We start from the raw sequence: 19,542 nt of genomic DNA on the forward strand, positions 1-19,542 counted from the left end.
TGGTATTCCGCAGGACGCCTGGTCTACACTTGGAGGGCAGGTAACGAGGTATGTTTTCGACCCGTCGTTCTGGGAGTTGTGAGCTGCAGAAACAGAAGTAACCACACATGATGAGTACCTCTTTGATCAGCCCTGCTTGGAGAACATGACCTTGGAACCCCGGCAACAATAAATTGACGTCGCGATTAACCGTAGGTGAGATGGTCGGACGCAGGAAACAAAGATAGACAGCAAATGCTGCAGGTAAGATCAAAAAATTCATAACTGAAGAATTACAGTCTAGTAGCCAGGATACGTATAGAACTAGAGAGTAGAAAGGTAAATTGATAGGGTAAATTGATTTGGAGAAAGGCAATGGGGGCCAGGTGCTTTTATAGGGTGAGCCGTCCCCCAGTCGGTTTGCTATTAATGAAGGAAAGAGTACATCTTCTTGCAAACCATATCAATTCAGGACAGTAATAGAGGTCAAATGCTTTTTGGTTCCTCAATTACCCACAGAAATGAGAAGGAAAAATCGTGGTCTTTTCAACAGGCGCTAGATAGATCAAAGCTTTAGCCAAATTAGGATTAGCGTTATCCACATCAATCTACATGTGCCGATCATAAATGGTGCACCCACCATGGCCCGTTCAGAGAGGGTAGGAGTCTATAGCTAGCGGGAATGCGCCCGCTGTGGTATCCCTGACTGCTCTAGCAGCCACTACAAGTCTATGTAGCCATAACGGAGCGGATTTCCATTCCATAGAATAGACTATCTTACACACTCTGACTTAGCTTATGCTTTTGGTGCTTTTGGCTGTTTATGTTCTACGGGACGCAACTGGTGGTGTGGCACTGGATGCTGTTAGCGGCACACAAAATATAGTCTATCGGTGAACTTGTGGCTGCCCAGATTGAATTTCAAGGCTCAATGAACAGATCATACTTGGATAGGCCGATCATGTAGGCATTGTATTAGATGAATAAATCTATGAAGACTGTAGAGACCATAAATTGGTGTGAGGATTGAAGCACGGCAACGAAATCTTCTTGTCTGTGACATCTGGAGACAATTGAGATTTAAAGCCGCTTCCTTCGGTCCTCCCGTAGAAAAAGAAACAAGGTTCACGTTGACACATAGCAAAAACATCCTTCAGAGGAAAAGTTTTGAGCGAGAGTGTGTCATTAACAACTTTAGCATACCATCGAAGATCGAGATCATTGATCACATCTGGTAATTTATCCGCAGTTTCTGGCCGAAGAAACAAAGCCTCGCGCGTTGCTACTTCGAAAAACACAACGCCATTATACCGAGGTAGCTTTATAAATGACGCATAGAAATCGTCAGGAGACATATTGACGGTACATTTGCAGGCAGTTGGTGACATTTGCAATATTTGAACAGCGTCATGGGAGTTTGCTAGACCTGAGTCAGGGAGTTGTATAACGGCCTGCGCTTGGATCATTCCCTCTGTGGGAAGGATCGTAGCTTGTGGAGTAATTGGTAAATTGCTGTGGTGAATAGCAACTTGATGGTCTTCTTCCATGCTGGTATCTTCAATATCTTGTTGAGGCACTACTGGTGTGTCATGGTTGCTATTATATGCTGTAACTTGGTTCCTTTCTGATTCAATATCAGTATCACTCATGTCAGGGAAAAAATGATTGGAAAATGTCCCGTTTGACTGCAAATGAGGTCATGTTCTCTTGAGCTGGGTGGTCTGCCGAGTATATATACTCCAAGAACAAATACTTCTGATCCAGAAAATATGTTTCTGTGTCTGTCATTCCACAGCGGCGCTCAAGGCTCCAGGTTTCAGGTTTGTCCCAGCTTTGAGTAGGAGATGGGCCTGCAGCGACTTGTGGTGTCATTGAACAAAGGAACGATGCGACTTTAGCGCTCCACTCGGAAATATTATTTTCTTCGTGCGCAAAGAGCTCAGGGGGTCGGAGACGGGTGAGGAGTGTTCGAATAGCAATGAACTCTATCGAGTTTGTTGCGTGACTCTTTCTAGATCCAGGGAAGACGAATCCAATCTTGCCAAGGAGGATTCTAAGGCGTTGCCATAGCTCTGATCTATCGGCGCATCGGGACCTTGAAATTTGACTGAATCCGAGAGGTTGCGAGTCAGTCATTCCACAGAAGTGACGCATGGCAAACAGAAATATCTGGCGATATGCAGACCAGAAGCCAAAATCACTAGTGCGCTTTCTTTGAACGAACTCGTTTTCTAGCAACTGCACCTGGAATTGGAAGTCCTTGGGACCGATGTAATAACGAAGCATGGTCTGGCGGATGGTGCCTTTGATTCTCATCGGAAGCACCTTTTTGATAACATCGGTCATTGCTTTGAGATATTTTGCGTTTTCCAAGAAGGTTCTGAGAGAGGGGATGATTTTTCTGTAATTCAAGGCAGCATGCAACAACTGCGATCGCACAGCCGGGTCGCAGGCCATCGGAAATGCCAAGCCGTCTTGAAAAATCTGGTTGATATATCGGCGGTCAGCCATTGATAGTCGAGGGCAGCGTCCCTCTAGCATTTCAAGAGTCGCTGTGTCAAGAAACTGAGGGTTATGGCAGGTGAGAGATTGCCAAGCACAGTTGACCTCTGCTAAGGAATCTGCGAGCTCCTATTGATGTTAAATGTGAACAGACTCTCATAGCGTGACTTCCTTACCTCTGGACATTTAAGACTTCCTAGATGGGTCCCCATATACCACGAGGTCCATAAAGCAGGAAAACGAAGAAGCGCATCCAGCCTCCTTCCGAGGCAACGGAATTCGTCCTGGGTACTCTTTGGATCGTAAATCCGGTTAAATTCCTTGCATTTGGTTGGTGACCATCTTGCAAGCCATTCTTTAGCAGCATCTATCTCTCCCCTCTGTTGGTAATGGCGAATGTTCCGGAATATTTCCCCGTCGCTGAACGTATGCGACCTCGAGTCACATTCCCGCAGTCTCCTACGGCAGTCATCGTTCAGCTTTTCGGCGTCGTAAAGGTTGAAAATCCACCAAATGTCATTTGGTTCTAACCATTCGCGAGCAGCAGCAATGCGATGTTTTCCTTGGAAGCAATGCAGGTTCCAGCCGTCTGGCAAGGTTATTTCTTTTGGATCGCTGTCACTCAAGTCTCCGGCCACCAGCGGCTGGAGATCCGAGAGTTTTATTTCACAAGGAATCCAAGTTAGTGGATCCAGTCGCCGGCAGCCTTCGTAGTCAAATCGATGTAGAAGGCTATCGACATTGGATTGTCTGAAGCCTCGAGAACCGAAAATATCGATGTCATCGAAGAGGAGCTGATTAAGCTGGTGGAGTTTGACAGAACCAATTTCGGCTGCCGACAATTGGCGAGCAATTATCAAGTCGTTAGATGCCATGGAAACAGGAATGTTCTAAAGTGAACCACACAGTAATTGTAACCTTTCAGTCGACGGTGAACGTCTTTGCAGAAAAGTGAAGGGAGGAGAATCCTTGTCACGTTGGATTTGAAGATTCGATAGCATGTCGAAGGTAAGTAGCACCGAGCTGTGCTAGAGCGGCTTGCATTTTCGAGGACTAATTAGAAGTGTGAATTACAATGGAAAAAATGTCTACTCCACTTCCAGAAGATGGAGTTTCCTTCTGACCACGATTTCCCTTCTGACCACGATTTCCCTTTTGACCACGATTTTCACCCCCTAGTTCTCGATCAGCCGTAGGGCCGACCACGCTTTCCCCTATCAAGCTACCACAACCAACTTCTCTCGATCGGCCAGATCGTAGGGCAGACCACGCTTTCTCCCCTCTCTACGCTACCACAGGTAAAGCTAGTTCTCTCGATCGGCCAGGTCATAGGGCCGACCACGCTTTCCCCCTTTCTCTAAGCGACCACAGGCAAAGCTAGTTCTCTCGATCGGCTAGGTCGTAGGGCCGACCACGCTTTCCCCCTTTCTCTAAGCGACCACAGGCAAAGCTAGTTCTCTCGATCGGCTAGGTCGTAGGGCCGACCACGCTTTCCCCCTTTCTCTAAGCGACCACAGGCAAAGCTAGTTCTCTCGATCGGCTAGGTCGTAGGGCCGACCACGCTTTCTCCCCTCTCTAAGCTACCACAGGCAAAGCTAGTTCTCTCGATCGGCTAGGTCGTAGGGCCGACCACGCTTTCTCCCCTCTCTAAGCTACCACAGGCAAAGCTAGTTCTCTCGATCGGCCAGGTCGTAGGGCAGACCACGCTTTCTCCCCTCTCTAAGCTACCACAGGCAAAGCTAGTTCTCTCGATCGTCCTGATCGTAGGGCAAACCACGATTTTCCCCCCTCCACTAAGCAACATGCTTCCTCCATCTTCAAGCCTACCACAAGCGAAGCTCCTTCTCTCAATTAGCCCGGCAAAACACTCTTCTCCGTGCAGGGCTGCTTTCGATTAAGCCTGTCGTAGTGTGGACCCTGATCTTCCCTCATTTCATGCGACGTTGTGACCTAGAGGGCACAATCTGGATTGAATGTATGGGATTAAAATTGCGGATCTAGATACATTGGATGGAAGGCCATCACCCTGAAGAAAATCATGAGAATTTATCAGACAGCGTGTGCTTTTCCAGCCCACAATGTTCCCTTAACTTGGCTCATTGTTCCCATGACTTGATTGGTCCCCCCTCTGGTGCCCAGAATCCTCCCTGTGCCGGGGCAGGTTGAAATTCCGTTTCAAAGAAATCAATCTTTTTCTTTTGCTTCAAAGCGAGATACCGACACATGTCTCGTGTTTGTGGGTCAGCGGAAACTGAAACATCAGATCAGTCTTTCACAAAGGATTTACGAAATAGAGTATTGATCCTTACCGACGAGGAGAAGTTTTCTTGGGCACAATTCAACTTCATTTTTGAGAATGTCTTTCAGATCTGGCTTTCCGTAGAACTCAAGACCACGTCTTCCGCTTTCGGTTATAAAATCCCCGTTGCCTTTCGTAGAATAGCCTGTTGGAGGGCTTGAGTTAACAAATAAAGCCCAACGGAGAACCTTATCTAGATCAGTATAGACTCCATAGCAGGTGCAGGGGGCTGGGCCTCACCAACTCCGGTTTGTCCAAGTCGAGCAATTGATTCATATAGTCACAAATCCATTCATCATGGGCTATTTATTGGTTAATTTCAATGACTTTAAGCTATACCATGGTATCATACCTTGTTGGTCGACTTGCCAAACCAGGCAAACTCTTCTCAAGCGATAACCACGATCCTTTCGCATAATCAGCTCCTTTAGATAAGCAAGCTGTGCTGAGATTCCAATGCCAGTAGCGATAAAGACAAAGTTGTCATAGTGAACTGTATCTTTCGGTTTGCCGTATGGACCATCGAGAAGAATTCGCAAAGAATTATATGGACAAGACTCTAGTCGCCTAGTGAAACCTGATTCAACCTTAGCAAGCACTGTTATGCGACTAGCTTTCTCGTCTGTGTTGTTTTCCTCCCACCAAAGAATATTCAGTGGATGTGACTCTGCGAATGAAAGAAGGCGAACAGCAGGGATCCTCAGATAGATATATTGGCCTGCACGGACCTTCCAAGGACGAGTGGGAGTGAATGATAACAGTACAGCCCCTTCCAGTTTCTCTTTTTCGGCGACAGCCAGACCCCGCCCGTTACGGTAGACCTGATATACGACCTGTATGAGCGTAGTTAGACCAAGGAGCCCAAGGCTCCCAATCAGGAGATATCCGTCAAGATCAAAACGATTCTTCAAGTGAATCCAGAGAGTCACGATGGTAAAAAGACCTAAAACGATGTGCAAGTTGATACAAAACTCATATGCTTGCCGACGAATCCACGGCAACATCAGCAGCCACACAACCCCCGCAGAGATAATTGCCTAGAAATTAGAACATAGTAGCCATTGTGGGTGTTTCTCAAGTACTCACAGTCAAGCCGAAACGCTGGAGAGCTACCCGCAGGTCGAACGACGTGACCTGGAGAGCTAAAATGACATGAAGCAGGCTCTGAAGGACTCCCATGATGCCCACACTGACGTGCAGTCGACGATGAGTTTGTAAAGTCACATTAAGAAAAGCGGCTCCGAAGCTTAGTCGAGGAAATACCGCTAAGGAGGCCATATGCAGCGTAGCAAGTGACCCTGCCCGGGACCTGGCTGCAGTTAAGTCATGTACACCTATGATATTGCATGCTATGGTGCCGGCGAAATGTATGACGTGGAGAATTGCCCAAAGTCTGGTCATCGGTTCCCATAATCTTCGTCTTCGAAAAAGATGCGGCAGCAAGATGTGCTTCGAGATGAAATTGTGGACACGTCCAGATGGATACAGAAGAAACTTCAAAGTCATCACCAGATATCTCTTGAGACCGAGTAAAGTGGCCAAAGCGGCCACGATATATAGATAAAGAATGAAAACATCCATATTGGACAGGCACCGTTTAAAAAAAAATTACAACAAAGACCCGTAGATAAGAACCGCGGTTGTTGGTATTTAAAGTTTCTCGTTGGGGGCAGGGCTGTTGACCACGGTTTTCCCGTTCAGGTTTCCGTGGTCAACTTCAATCCTTAAAAAGTACACCTCCTTTGATCCAAATGTTGTTAATCACATCCATGGAAAATGACGAGCAATCTTGATCGAAATAACCGCGTATCCAGGTTCCCAGGAACCAAGGACGGCGAATACCCTGCAAAAAGGCCATTGGCATTGGTGGATCTTGAATCAGCAGCAGTTGAAGGAACCCAAGAAAGTGTACAGAGGCTTCACAAGCGGCCAGCACTTTTAAAACAACTCGCAAAATCTGTCACCAATCCTCAAGAGCGATACCGAAAAAGCTTCAGGATCAACCAGGCCGGATGGGGTTACGTTGTTCACTCAAATGACTCGACCTTCCGGGAGGGTATCCTGAAGTCAGTGAAGTCGTCACGAAGCGAGCTCTCTAAGATTATAAACAATCCCCACCGCAATATTGTACATTTGCAAGAAGCCTTCTCTCATGACGGCCAGGTATACTTCATATATGAGGTCATGGATATTTCTTTGGCTCAGATCTTTAGCTCTCCGCTTGGACGGCTTCAACTCTTTGAAGTAGCAGCCTTTTCAAAGGAATTACTCACGGGGGTTCAACATATTCATGACTCTCTGAAAATCACCCACGGGGACCTGAATTCAAACAACGCCCTTTTATCAGTGACTGGCGAGGTCAAGATAGGTATGTACATTAATGGAATAGTGCGTGGCATGAGCTGATAGTTACCAGCCAATATAGGTACCTCGATGCTGGACAACAGAGACAGAACAGATTCGCAGAGCGATGTCAAAGCTGTTGGCCAAATTGTTCTGGAATGCCTCGAGCCGAGTACGTTTTTACGGAACGGAATCTCCTTGGTGAACACATGGCCAAGTAAGGCTTCGGAATTTGTTGAGTCGACAAAGTCAGATTCCGCAAAAAGGCTATTAAAGGTACGGTCTTCATCATCATGAAAGTTACATGCCTAATTCTTATTTAGCATGACTTTCTTCAATTATCACCGGGGCCATCCTGTCTTAAGCCCTATATACGCTTCGGTCGAGAGGTAGCGGCGAAGGAAGTGGAAGTTTTAGAATGTTGAAATATTTAAGGGACGGTGATTCTAGTGCCCCGTGTTATTGAGATATTATGCTCCTCAGAAAGCTGGAATATCAAATTTGCAGGAACCTAAAACTACAGCCTCGATATGCTCTATTTTAAAATCGCCAAAGCGCGGTATGCCCTAAGGTATTCCTACTGGTATGAATGCGTGTCTCGCTGCCTGAGCTGCAACAACGAATGATACAAGTGAGACTGACATGTAAATACGAACACAATATTCGATACAAGATTAATCTGTGATCACCCGGCTTTACTCAGGTTTTGGATGAAGATGACTAAAGATGTATTTATCAAATCTCGCGCTTGCTGCTATAATGTCCGTTCAACCTCGGATCTACAGGCCCAACAAAATGCCAATCAAACTCAGAATAGTCCCCGTTCCCTTCAGTTCTTGAATTGAGTTTTATCCACGGATGCGTATGCAGGAGGGTAGGCGGGAGGACATTCATTCTCATTCGGCATGGGCTAGAGGCTGGTTAGCTCACTGATAAATGATCTGGTGTAAAGCCTGTTTTATTACATTATAGTAGTTGCGTGGCTGTGGGAATGTGGTCTGATAATATCGTGTCTTGCCGCGAGAGTGACGAACAAGCGTTATCTGAAACATGACCAGCCCCATCGATTCGGCAAACCCACTGATCTTGGTGGCAAGCGTAGATAGGATTCTCATTTTGGAACCTTTGTAATTTGCAAGTGTAAGGGATTCTTATATACTGGATATGAAGAAAGGCTGTTGGCGGGTTGAGGGGCTGGTCTTAAGACACTTTAAGGGATTTCAGCGGATGACGTGCTTTGTAATGAGAGGACATTACTTTCCCCAAAGGACCACGATATTCCGCTATGGACACGATTTTTCCAAAATGACCACGGTCATCAAAGCGCACAAGATTCGCAAACTCGAGAAAGCAATTGCTGGTCTGATTAAATACGATAGTTTCCTGTGTCCTATTCGAACGAACGATCCCAATTTCATATCGCACATTTGCTTTGCCATGCTGAGCATTATTTCTAGAATTGCCAGAGGGTTCGGCTTGCTTGCTGTCCACCTCACTATAGTCCGTCAACATGAGGGCGCAATGCGCATTTTTGAGTCTTCCTTCCCACGAGATACCATCGTTGATGTATGCTCATATCACATCATCTTCGGCCGCGCAAGCTAACCACAAACCACAGGTTGATGTCCACTTGTCCATTCCATACGAAAATCGATCTCCTAGTGAATTTCAGGCATACATGGATGTTGTTTGAGGCATTGAAGGATTTGTATATTTGATATGCACTCATTCATTATCCATAGCCATTTTGGCTTCCAGATAAAATATGTGTACAAAGATGTCTATCGTTAGTTTTCCATTACAGTGATATTTTTTTATGTTCAGCGTTTGCACTGTTAGCGCTCATGACAATCATGTAGGTAGTATCCAGCACCCATTGACCTCGTTTCTTACCCTTGTCGGTTATGGCACCTATTTGAAGCCGATCCAGTAGAATTATAACACAATTGCGATTTAAGAGTGGTGAAAAGCCGATCGATATGACGCAGGAATGCCGTTAGAGCCTACACCTAGGGCTACCAGTGAAAACAAACATGATTCCAGTTGTGCGAGAGATGTCTGAAGATTGTGATAGCTAATGAAAGCTGGACTAGATTATGTCACCAAACAATAGTCTTGAACAGGAGCCAATCAGCAGTCGTCATTTAATCCTCCATTCAGCCCCACCGCTCATGTTCCTTAACAATCTGCCCCACCCACCACTGACGACCAGCATCAGGACCGATCGAACACTTTGATATCGAACTCGCCGTCTGTTGCAGAAGCTGGAGGTTCTTCCAGCATACATCCCAGATTTTTCAACGTCTCCGTAACATGCTCAATCCATGGGTTGAGAGACTCAATGTGGTACTTTCTGATTGTCTCGAGAGTCCTTGAAGTAATTAGTTGTGAAGTGATTTTGTATGCGTTAGTGTACTCACGTTCTCAATGCTTCGACTCTGAGAGGTATTAGCATATGTAAAGTCCAAGTAGACAAGGGACCTACTCAAGATTCAGCTTTTCCTGCTGCACCCTCTGTTGTTCGAGAAGACGCTCAACCCAAAGCATAGTTAGTGCTTGGTCATTCTCTGGCGCCGAGCTTGCGATCGAAGAGGCGTATCCATCCTCCTCAAGAGGTGGAACGTCTGATATTGGTGGTACTTCTTCTTCCTCGATAGGCGGAAGAGGAGGAAAGCAAAGGAAACTTCCATCTTCGCCATTCCCAGGAAGTAAGGTTGGATCAAAGAAAGTGTCGAACAGTCCGGGCCCACTGCTCTGCTCTATGTCGTTAAGAAGGCGTTGGAATTGCTCGTCTGTGATATTCTCCATAGTTGAATTTGACAAGGCTAATGGAAAAAGCTGAGAGCATTAACGTACTTGCACCTCTTTTATGTCTCAAAGTGTTTTGTTAAAAAACGGTGAAAACCGTGGTCTCTTGGGGATGAATCGTGGTCCATAACGGAAGCGATGGCTTCCTGGCGGCACGCTCATGAAATTATCACGCAGCCATCATGAGTCTGTCACACAGCCATCATGAGTCTGTCACGCAGCCATCATGAGTCTGTCACGCAGCCATCATGAGTCTGTCACGCAGCCATCATGAGTCTGTCACACAGCCATCATGAGTCTATCACGCAGCCACATGTGTCCGGTACACATATATCATACAGTGGCGCGCAACGGCTATCAATTTATAGGAATGCTCCACGGAGCTTTAGAGGCCATTTCAATTTCCTATTATATCGATTTTGTCCAAGAAGCAGGTTGTGTTTAGAAGCAGATTACCCTTAGGCCTAACGGTAATCATTTTCCAGACCTGAGTGGGACAAATTACTAACATATAGAAAGAGCAAAATTCTCGCTAGAATGGATCCTACGAAATTAGTGGAAGATCTAATGCGCCTACAAAAGGCACACGTGGAGGATGAGCGATTGATTGATGAATTGAAAAGGCAAAACCAACACCTAAAGAAGATTCTGGAGGAGTACAACGCAGCCCTATCACGATGCATTGCTATCCTCAACCAGAATAGAAAATGAGGTCATATGTCAATATACTTCCTTTTTTTGGACTTTCCTGATTCCGGGCCTTCGCAGGCAGGACACCCAGGTCTTGGATACACCCTGTGATTTGGCGACCCGAAATTCCCGTCGATTCCTTGTTGATCAATGAACCACTGCATGTTGTTTGGAAACCCACTGAGATGACGCTGTTTTCCACCAAATTGAATAGATATTCCAATATTCTCGTTCAAGTCTCTAACGATAAAGCGCACCCGTCTGCAGTATCGGTTGCAAGAATAACAGATATCATCTGGGGTCAGATGTAGCCCTAAGTTCATATTATCCTTGTAGAAATCCTTTCGTGATGAGTCAAAGCCATCTATCCAGTTGATTGCATATTGTGCAGGAGCCCGACAGCGTATCGTACCGACACACTGTAAGAAACCCGAATAAAATTGAGGTCTGGAATCCAGTTGAAAAAAGAAGGATGTGGCGAGCAAAGATGTGATTGCTTCCAGATGTTTCTGTTGCCCGGACGGGTTTGAATGCACCAACTTCGACAACTGATCCATGCAGTCTGTATTGTCCATGCTGGGTAGGCCACTGGGAACTGACAAGTCAAATCTGAAGTAATCATCTCGAGATTTATCATCTAATAAGCCGAGAACCTCCCTCCAGCCGCATTGACCTTCAAATGACGACGAAAACGAACGATAGATTCGCGGCACCCATCCATCAACGAAGATGTTGCGGAACCGGGAAACTGTTTTTGGGGCGTCGGCTGCGGCCGACCCCGTGCCAAGTGAAATAAAGACGTCTGGATTTGGAGAGTTTGGCCAAAGATGTTTCGCTTCTGAGAGTGCTAGGTTTATGGGGTTATTATGTCTTCTTATTCCGCCGTCTTGGAATGTGCCGAGACCCGGAATGTCAATGGTTGGAAACAGACTGTCAAGATTAGCAAATAGCCACTTGAGAAATCAATATTCAAATACATACGATGGAGCCGCTGATGTGGCGCGAGCCCTGGAATCAGTTAGATGAGAATTCCAAAGGACTTGGAGCATAGGAAACTCACACTTGCCATACAAATGGCTCGGTCTCGTTATCGGGCCGTAGTCTTCCATATGCTTGAACTTTATTAGCCTCTCTGCCGATATTTTTGCATTAAATTGCTTACCTGGTTCTGCTCTATGAGGTGCCGCCCCATTATAGTTAGTAAATATGAAGGGCGCTCCTTCTTTGATTTCGCTCGCAATAATTGCCACTTTGTTTGACGATATACACGCTTGAGGTGTATCGAACATCCGCCGTGTGGGAGTGTAGTGTTCCTTGAGAGCATCCTCCAGAGTCATAACATCGTATAGGCCATCCGATAGCCAAGAGCGAAGGAGTGGCTTCTTTCGGGCTAGAACCTTTTTCGCTAGTGCTCGGAAAAGTGCCTTGCAAGATTGGATGTCCATTCTGAGCATGAATCTTGATAGAGCAATCAATCCGCCAGAGCTACATCCAACGGCCAAATCGATCATATCCGAGAGTGGAAGCTCGGGTCCAAGATAATTCTGCAAAATCTCGAGATTTTCGAGTGGAATGATTCCTCGTGGCCCACCACCGTCAATACTAAGAACGCGGGATGCAGCCGTCGGTGGCTTCAGTCGAACTGTCAACGGTTTCGAAGCCCCACAGAGAGGACAGTGGGAAACGATGTGCTCTTCCTCCCTGAGTAACGATAATTCTCCAAATATCTGAACGCATATGTCACATATTGCGTGACCACAGGGCAAACTGTGCTCCGGGCTTCGCCTAACACATACTAGACACGTTCGATTTGATCGAAGCGCTCCCCAGTAATTGCTTTGGTCTTGAAGGTTCTCCAGGTGAACCTGGGCAGATGAGTGGGAACCTAGCGTCATATGCTCAAACAAAGCATCAATGCGGTTTTCAATTCGATCACACTGAACTTGTGTAAGTTCAACTGTGCTGTATTCTTTGCGGTGTACCTTGTAGCAGATATCGTAATAAAGACTGCGGAAAACTTTGCGAGGGCAAAATACTGGTCCTGTTAGCATGAGTATTACCTATGAAAAGAAGATAAACTTACGATGCATTCCAGGTGGATATGCGTCCATTAGAATAGCAGATGCAATGTGGGATGAAACACCTTCATATGGAATTCTGCTCTTTCCAGCTAACTTGAGAAACTCAGCAAGGTGTGAGCTAAATGACCCATTAAGTGGATTCTGTTGTCTTGTAGCTCTAATGAAGTCAAACTGAGACAAGGGAGACATGCAGACGTTCTCCGTTGCTAATTTGAATAAATCGCCGAGATGAGTAGCTGAAAATAACACTTGCTTCTGTATGCGAGCGAAGCGTGCGTCATGGAGTTGTCGCGATATGTCCGCCCTCAAAGAGAGAAACTGTGCACTAGACGATAGTTCATCTGAAGGTAGACGACAAAAGCGGATTTCCGTAAAAGACTCATATAGTGAAGGCTCTTTTGTCTGAAGGTCAAACAAGAAGTCCTGCTCGTCGAGGACATCCTGAGTCACACTCTGGGCTTGCTGACTGACTACCACAATAACCCTGGGGCGGACAGCATATGGCAATGAAGATCCGGATCCAATATGTGCCCAGGTTAAAAGCATATCTTGCACAGCATTTAAGCCTCCAATATCCTCTTCGAATATGCAGACCACGTCCACAAACATGAAGAGGAGACGGCTGAAAATGAGATCATGGATATTAAAGGGGAATGGTAGAGACTGGAGCGGATGCACGTGGTCTTCATGACACGCTCGAGGTGAACAAGCTTCTTGTACAATCTTTGATGTCGGATCACAGTCAGCGAAGAATCTGGGATGCAATGCACGTAAAGAACGGTTGTCGGCGCGAATGTTTATAGCATTCTTGCGCCTAAGTCCTTTGTATTTGCTATCGCAAAGCGTTCTTAGCGCTTTTTCCTTCAGACGACGACCCAAAAAAGGGTTATCTGAGGGTATTGTTCTGACGGACTAGGGCAGTCTTGAATGATCTGGGGCAGTCGCCAGCCATGACTCAGCAAAGGCCCTGCCTCGCCTTCCCAAAGCTCGAGCCATGCGGAATGGTCACACTTCGCCATTATCCTTGAAAAAAGTAAGCGAGATGGTTGGGATGGCTGAACTGTTAGGGAGTTTTTTCAGTTATATCTTACAGGAACCAGTTTGACCACGGTTCCAGATCTCAAACTGTGGTCTCTCCAAAAACCATGGTCTCTCTAGAAAGCGTGGTCATTGAAGAACTATAGCCATCAGAGAAGCCACGGCGATCATGGAGGCAGAGGTAAGGCGAGGATCTACCGGGTGACTGGATAACCTCACCTTTCCCTCAAGGGACTATCAACGTTCGGCGCTTAGGGCCGCCATAGTAGTAAGGTCTTGAGGACATATCTCTTGGAACACAGGTCTGAAATCTGTGACCGTGGAGGAATTCCATTTCCGGTCATCTCCGGTGGCGCAGGTTTTGTACCAGTCTTTGTGAGTGAGGGAGTGTGATACGCAATTTACAGGGGCTGTGCAAACAGCAGGCCTGTTGGTTGTTGTTACCCAGAGAACAAAAGGTGATAAACAGTTAAAAAAGGCCTAAAATTTTCAATTTCGTGATAGGCCCTCCAGCGTGGGACTTTTGACAGGCCCTAGCATACTCCCGCGATCTGGTCTACGATACTACTCTATAGCATCCGAAAGCAGTTTAGCATTGAGAACCTGTTGGTTTTCGGAAGTGCATCTGAGCCGTTAGCAGCGCAAAGCTAGTCCGAGAGAATAAGCGCAAGACTGTGCAGCGCCAACAGCCAATCCCAAATGACGGCGGTTTATTGTTATACGGACACATATGATATATGTTAATGCCGAACTCGTTCAGCTCGAACAGGATCTACAAGGCTTAACGCCAGCGGTTAGCTGGGAGCGAAGATCCGAACCGTTAAAAGAGCCCCAAATCCCAGCATAACTCCGAGGTGTCCATCCGGAATATTAGAACTAGAGTTCAGCATTACACATATTCTATGCCTGTCTTCAGGAACGCGCGCCAATTTTAAATGTCCCATAGCAGGGCCGTCTGCATACTCGGATAATCGTGTGGCCCGTCGAGGGTAATGAAGGCTTTCCATCAAACTTTTCAAGGCTTCCATTTCGTCCCTCGTGCAGGTCACATGATTGTCTGATGATGCAGGTACCCCTGTCCTGAGTCACATTACTAGGCGGTTGTGATATTGTAAGACATGCATAAGCCTAAATGGGGCCATTTCACCAGGATATTGAGGCTGATTTCACGTGATTGGCCGATGTGGAAGCACTCCTGCCCTCAGGGCAAACCTATGATTCCACGAGGGCCTCCGCAAGAGACCAGAAGACCCACGCGTGACCCCTTCAAATATGATCATATTCATGTAGTTGCGCATGATGTGCTTTGGGCCCAACTATTACATCGCCACCATATTTTTCATTTGCCGGGAACCTCCAATTTGCCTCAGTGGCCGACATTTTTGAACGGGGTCGCCGACCCAAGGCTTCGGTTGTCTTACGTACTGGTATGGCTACAGTTACCCCGATTTTTCGACGACGCACAATTGCGACTGTGGACTAGCCAACGTTCATTGAAGGCGCCTTAAGAGCGTGATAAGGAATGTGAGGAACAATAGTGGTCTATAGGCTCGAGTATGTTTTTCCACCAACGAAGGATATACGTTCGGTATGACTCCTAAATTTTCTGTCTGATGTGTGAAAATACAAGTTAAGAGGTCGGGTGTAACGTCCCTTGACATCTACACGGCAACCCGTTGATTGATGGTGATTGTCAGGTTCAGCTTCGCAGTCCAGTTCTCGACCGGGGGCAACCATTAGCCTCGGATTGGAGAATTGCTTCAACCGGGAATAATTTTGACTGTGCTCCTACTAGCGTGAGCGGCTGGTATTCAAAACTAAGTATCCAAGAATCATTTTGACTGTGCTCCGGTTAGCTGAGCGGGTAGTGTCCAATCTAAGTCCAGGTGGGAAGTCAAATTCTTGGTGAACTCTTTAACGGAGACATTGTAATGTTGATGATTGGCCAACAAAGTGTACTCAAAAGTGATCTGCGACGGTCTGGGCAGCGGATGCGTGGTAACGGGCGAGACTCGACCCACAGGGTGATAACGAAGTCATGCAGATCGTTTTCTTATCAGAACTCTCGCACGCGCTAATCTAGCGGAACCAAACTTCCGAGATCCTATCGGGCCAAAATGGAGTTCGGTACTTTGTCTTCCAAGGCGCATCAAGTCTGGTGGCGGCACAGGGCTCGTTCTGACGAATAAGATAACGGCCAACAGACGACCGTGCGACCGGCGACAGCCGATCTCAGAACCGCATCTCTATGAATGTACTCCGTAACTCCGTACTACTAGGGTAGATAGGCCAGCGAATCACCCTTCAAAAGAAGTTGACCATGGAATTTTGGAAGCGTTGGCCGACTAGTCTGTATCGACGGAGTGATTACTTAGGCAACAGGAGGAACTACATGTTGCGCACAGTATTAGCCGAAGTGGGCCTAGCGTTGTAATATAATTTTTGAAATCCTCAATAATTATATAGGTGACGTGAGTGGCTTTTACGGTTGTTTGGAGAGACAGTCTTGTGCTTTCCATCAAAAATAGCTTGGAGTTGGTATGACTTTACAACGCGCAGGGGTAGTGCGAAGATCTGTAACAACATTGAGGCGACTTTTCCTACCGCCTACCTAATCAAGGTATACCGCTAACTGGATGTCGCGTCTAAATGGTCCAACTGCTAATTGCTGGCATTGTATATAGCGCAATGCGCTGAATTGTTTCGGGCTCTTGTACTGCCACTAACTTACCAACACGTTCTTTACAATCCAACCAGAGACCAGATCAGGCTGTGTACCCCAGGATTATTACCCCTCAGCTAGGCGTACTCCAGTATTATTTCAAATCCCAGTAGGGCATAAATATAATCCTTTGCCACTTCATCCGACGGATACATGCTAGAACCGCGTCAACTTCCCTTTCATTTACACCTCACCACCAGAGAAAATGCCTGGTCATACATGGTCTGACGAAGAGCAATGTCTCATTATATGGTTCGCATCGATCGGAGTTGCGCAAGCCACGATCGTCCTTCTCCTGGCAGAAAGAGGATTTTCACGCACACTGGGCGGCGTTCAAAATAAAATCTCAGATATTCGCAAGAAGTTTTCTCTTGGAAATTCTTCTGATCAATTGGTTGAAACTAAAGTTGATCGCTGGATTGACGGCTTCTCTATTCGGATTGATACGGACAAATTGCTCGAGCCCACGCTACGGGATCAGTATATCCTTGATAAGGTAATTCTTTCTTGATATCAATAATAATACGAAATCGAACTTGCATGAATTGACAAACTCTGGCTAGTACTGTACAAGAGTTGATTTGGAATTGATGTACGTCTCTCGACGCTCTCGACGCTCTCGACTCCTAAGCGACATTTGACCAGAATCGTGCAATATTCAAATAAAGCAGCCAGTATATTCCGAGGCGAACTCAAAGGTTGAGTAGGGGTGCACGTGGTATGATGAGCGCCACGGCCTTTTGAATCTTGCGGTAACTAGAAGGCCTATCGATCCCAAGACCTTTTGCTTTTTCTGTACAACTCTTTCCTTTCCGTGACTCCCTAAAGTCGGATGGGTCCCACGGATCGGTCCGAGGCCAATGATTAGACTGCATATGAAATTTCAGAGACCATTCTTTTTTCGAACATATTCGCTTCTTCTATATACAGAGGACACTTACCACTTCTTCGTTTGACTCCTTAAAGTTGGATGGGCCCCACTTATTGGTCCGAGGCCAATGATTAGACTGCATATGAAATTTCAGAGACCATTCTTTTTTCGAACAGATCCGCTTCTTCTATATACAGAGGACACTTACCACTTCTTCGTTTGTCGGCACCCACTCTTTGTCTGGATGAGAGTTAAATGTCGAGTAGTGAACTCCAGACTTCCTTTTTTCCATAATGAGAACATAAGTGCGGCGATCGAGACCTGTCTCCAAGGCATCGACAACAATCTCGTTGGCTTTTTTGAATGTGGCTTCTTTCTGCCTGAGGAAACGTTGTCTATTTGTCTTTGATACCCTCCTTTTGTTCGTATTGGACTGCGTTTGGAGCTGTCTCTTTTCTCTCCAAGAGGTGGTTTTCAGGTTTTTCCGTGGCATCTTCAATAGGTGAGAAATTGGATGGTGGTCTAGCTAGGCCAGAAGGCTGATTCTTATAGATTCTTAGCTGCCTACACTACCGATTTCCAAGAATCTAATTTTGGCTTGGGCGTAACGATCATGAGTCTATCACACCCAAGGCGACGAATAAAAGCGGCAGGGAGAAACCCGCGCGGCAATTGCGACAAACTTAGCGGGGATTCTTTGGAATTTTAGAAACGTCCAAGACACAGAAGCGCTCTCAAGCGTAATAAGTATGAGTTCACTGTTTCATGGTGAGACCTGCGCGGCCAAGACAAGGCTGTGCTACGGAAAACCGTGGTCCTTTCATGTTTTATATGAATCGTTCAAATCTTGGAAATCTTCCGTCCATAAAACGGTAATTCAAAATCTGCTCATGTCAGAATGTCCACCCCTGCAGACGCTATTGGCCCATTCATCGTGGAACGTTGGCTGCATCCAAAGTCGACTGGCATTGGTAAGCGACCTCGTCTTTCCTGTCCTGGGTGTTCTAGTTGTGCTCATAAGTAAAAGGCTACCATATTGAAACCCTCGAAACAGTTTCCATAAAAACAGAGAGGGCCAGTTCTGACTTGGCCTTGGAAGCATCCGCCCTGCAAGCCCTTTCTGGCGGTATTGGATTCCCGACTCTTTACTGGTTTGGAACGGCCTTTGGCAAACAGGTTATGATTACTGAAGAGGCCGGCGAGTCCCTTGAAGTAATTTTCAATCAGTGTGACCGACACTTCGACATGCAAATTCTGCTTGGATTTGCATGCCAATTGATTTTCCGTCTAGAATGGATGCACTCTCATCACATATCACATGGAAACCTCAGCCCGTCCTCTTTCACGGTCGGTCCTTCACCGTGGCAAACCCTACAAATAACGGTCAGTAGTTTTGAAAATGCCGATTTATCGCATTTCTCGGCCCGAAAAGACCTAGAGGCCGTGGGGAATGTTCTCCTCTACTTTGCTACGGGGTCTGTGTCCTGGGACGAGTTCAAGGCTTCTGAGCAAAATGCCACAGATTTCCTACCCATGCTGAATGGTTATTATGCAGCAATTTCATCGGGTGTATTGAACCCCGCTGATTATGGTCTGCTTCGGTGCCATTTTCTTGCCGCGTGCCAAAGTCTTCCAAAGGGATCGCTCCTTGGCGGACTTTCTCCCCTGAAGAAAAATTTGAGCTTGAAGGAGCTGTCGGGTAAAACTACCGGCGATTTGTTTGACAGCCTCGGAGAGAAGATGTCAGTCGTCGGGCAAAGAGCCGGCGATGTGACCTCCTCATGGACACAAGAACAGGAGACCTATATTATAGGGGCCTTGGACGAGATCATGGCAATTTTCATGATCCTTCTGATGCGAGATAGACCATCACACTCGCGCCAACAGCATTTAATGGGCGCCTATCATCTTCCAAACCGGCTTTGGAGAGACATTCGTTGGTACCTGCGTATGGCAAGCTGTGGCTCCGTTTCATTCCAGCGTCTCATTACGCTTCGCATTTATAAATTCATGGGAGTTTTGCTCGAAGTGATTCCTCTCTACAACAGGTACTGGACCATGTATCTATCGGAGCTTGCATATGCACAGACAGCCCTTGACCTGGAGTCCTCCTCTACATGGAGGCAAGCTTGGATATACTGGAAAGATCGTGCCAACTTCTTGAATAAACGCAAATGGAATGACGCTGCGCATGGCATTTTAGGATAGG

The 19,542-nt window shown here is 46.4% G+C and overlaps 7 protein-coding genes across 7 annotated transcripts; 2 read left to right on the forward strand and 5 right to left on the reverse strand.

Annotated features, from left to right (window-relative positions):
- Positions 1-1,629: 1,629 nt before the first annotated feature.
- Positions 1,630-3,356, reverse strand: N7473_007570 (uncharacterized protein; the record flags this gene model as incomplete). Its single annotated transcript, XM_057153510.1, has 2 exons — positions 1,630-2,610; positions 2,658-3,356. The coding sequence occupies 2 exons, from the start codon at positions 3,354-3,356 to the stop codon at positions 1,630-1,632; spliced, it is 1,680 nt and encodes a 559-aa protein (XP_057007848.1).
- Positions 3,357-4,577: 1,221 nt separating this feature from the next.
- On the reverse strand, positions 4,578-5,959 carry N7473_007571 (ferric reductase family protein; the record flags this gene model as incomplete). Its single annotated transcript, XM_057153511.1, has 5 exons — positions 4,578-4,732; positions 4,791-4,968; positions 5,021-5,082; positions 5,133-5,817; positions 5,867-5,959. 5 exons carry the CDS (start codon positions 5,957-5,959, stop codon positions 4,578-4,580), a joined length of 1,173 nt encoding a protein of 390 aa, XP_057007849.1.
- Positions 5,960-8,428: 2,469 nt separating this feature from the next.
- On the forward strand, positions 8,429-8,728 carry N7473_007572 (uncharacterized protein; the record flags this gene model as incomplete). Its single annotated transcript, XM_057153512.1, has 1 exon — positions 8,429-8,728. The coding sequence occupies one exon, from the start codon at positions 8,429-8,431 to the stop codon at positions 8,726-8,728; it is 300 nt and encodes a 99-aa protein (XP_057007850.1).
- Positions 8,729-9,337: 609 nt separating this feature from the next.
- On the reverse strand, positions 9,338-9,931 carry N7473_007573 (uncharacterized protein; the record flags this gene model as incomplete). Its single annotated transcript, XM_057153513.1, has 3 exons — positions 9,338-9,494; positions 9,544-9,561; positions 9,609-9,931. 3 exons carry the CDS (start codon positions 9,929-9,931, stop codon positions 9,338-9,340), a joined length of 498 nt encoding a protein of 165 aa, XP_057007851.1.
- A 713-nt stretch (positions 9,932-10,644) lies between these two features.
- Positions 10,645-13,381, reverse strand: N7473_007574 (Patatin-like serine hydrolase; the record flags this gene model as incomplete). The annotated part of the gene is made up of 5 exons (XM_057153514.1): positions 12,705-13,381; positions 11,784-12,656; positions 11,682-11,733; positions 11,603-11,629; positions 10,645-11,574 (listed from the first exon to the last, which is right to left on the reverse strand). The coding sequence occupies exons 3-5, from the start codon at positions 11,688-11,690 to the stop codon at positions 10,645-10,647; spliced, it is 966 nt and encodes a 321-aa protein (XP_057007852.1). The 5' UTR covers positions 11,691-11,733; positions 11,784-12,656; positions 12,705-13,381.
- A 3,773-nt stretch (positions 13,382-17,154) lies between these two features.
- On the reverse strand, positions 17,155-17,625 carry N7473_007575 (uncharacterized protein; the record flags this gene model as incomplete). The annotated part of the gene is made up of 3 exons (XM_057153515.1): positions 17,155-17,331; positions 17,404-17,469; positions 17,542-17,625. 3 exons carry the CDS (start codon positions 17,623-17,625, stop codon positions 17,155-17,157), a joined length of 327 nt encoding a protein of 108 aa, XP_057007853.1.
- Positions 17,626-18,211: 586 nt separating this feature from the next.
- N7473_007576 (casein kinase family protein) lies at positions 18,212-19,541 on the forward strand (the record flags this gene model as incomplete). The annotated part of the gene is made up of 2 exons (XM_057153516.1): positions 18,212-18,304; positions 18,361-19,541. The coding sequence occupies exons 1-2, from the start codon at positions 18,232-18,234 to the stop codon at positions 19,539-19,541; spliced, it is 1,254 nt and encodes a 417-aa protein (XP_057007854.1). The 5' UTR covers positions 18,212-18,231.
- Between the last annotated feature and the right edge of the window lies 1 nt (position 19,542).

The sequence above is a fragment of the Penicillium subrubescens genome, assembly GCF_028828155.1.
Source record: "Penicillium subrubescens strain IBT 31985 chromosome Unknown utg000005l_segment0_segment0, whole genome shotgun sequence".
NCBI lineage: Eukaryota > Fungi > Ascomycota > Eurotiomycetes > Eurotiales > Aspergillaceae > Penicillium > Penicillium subrubescens.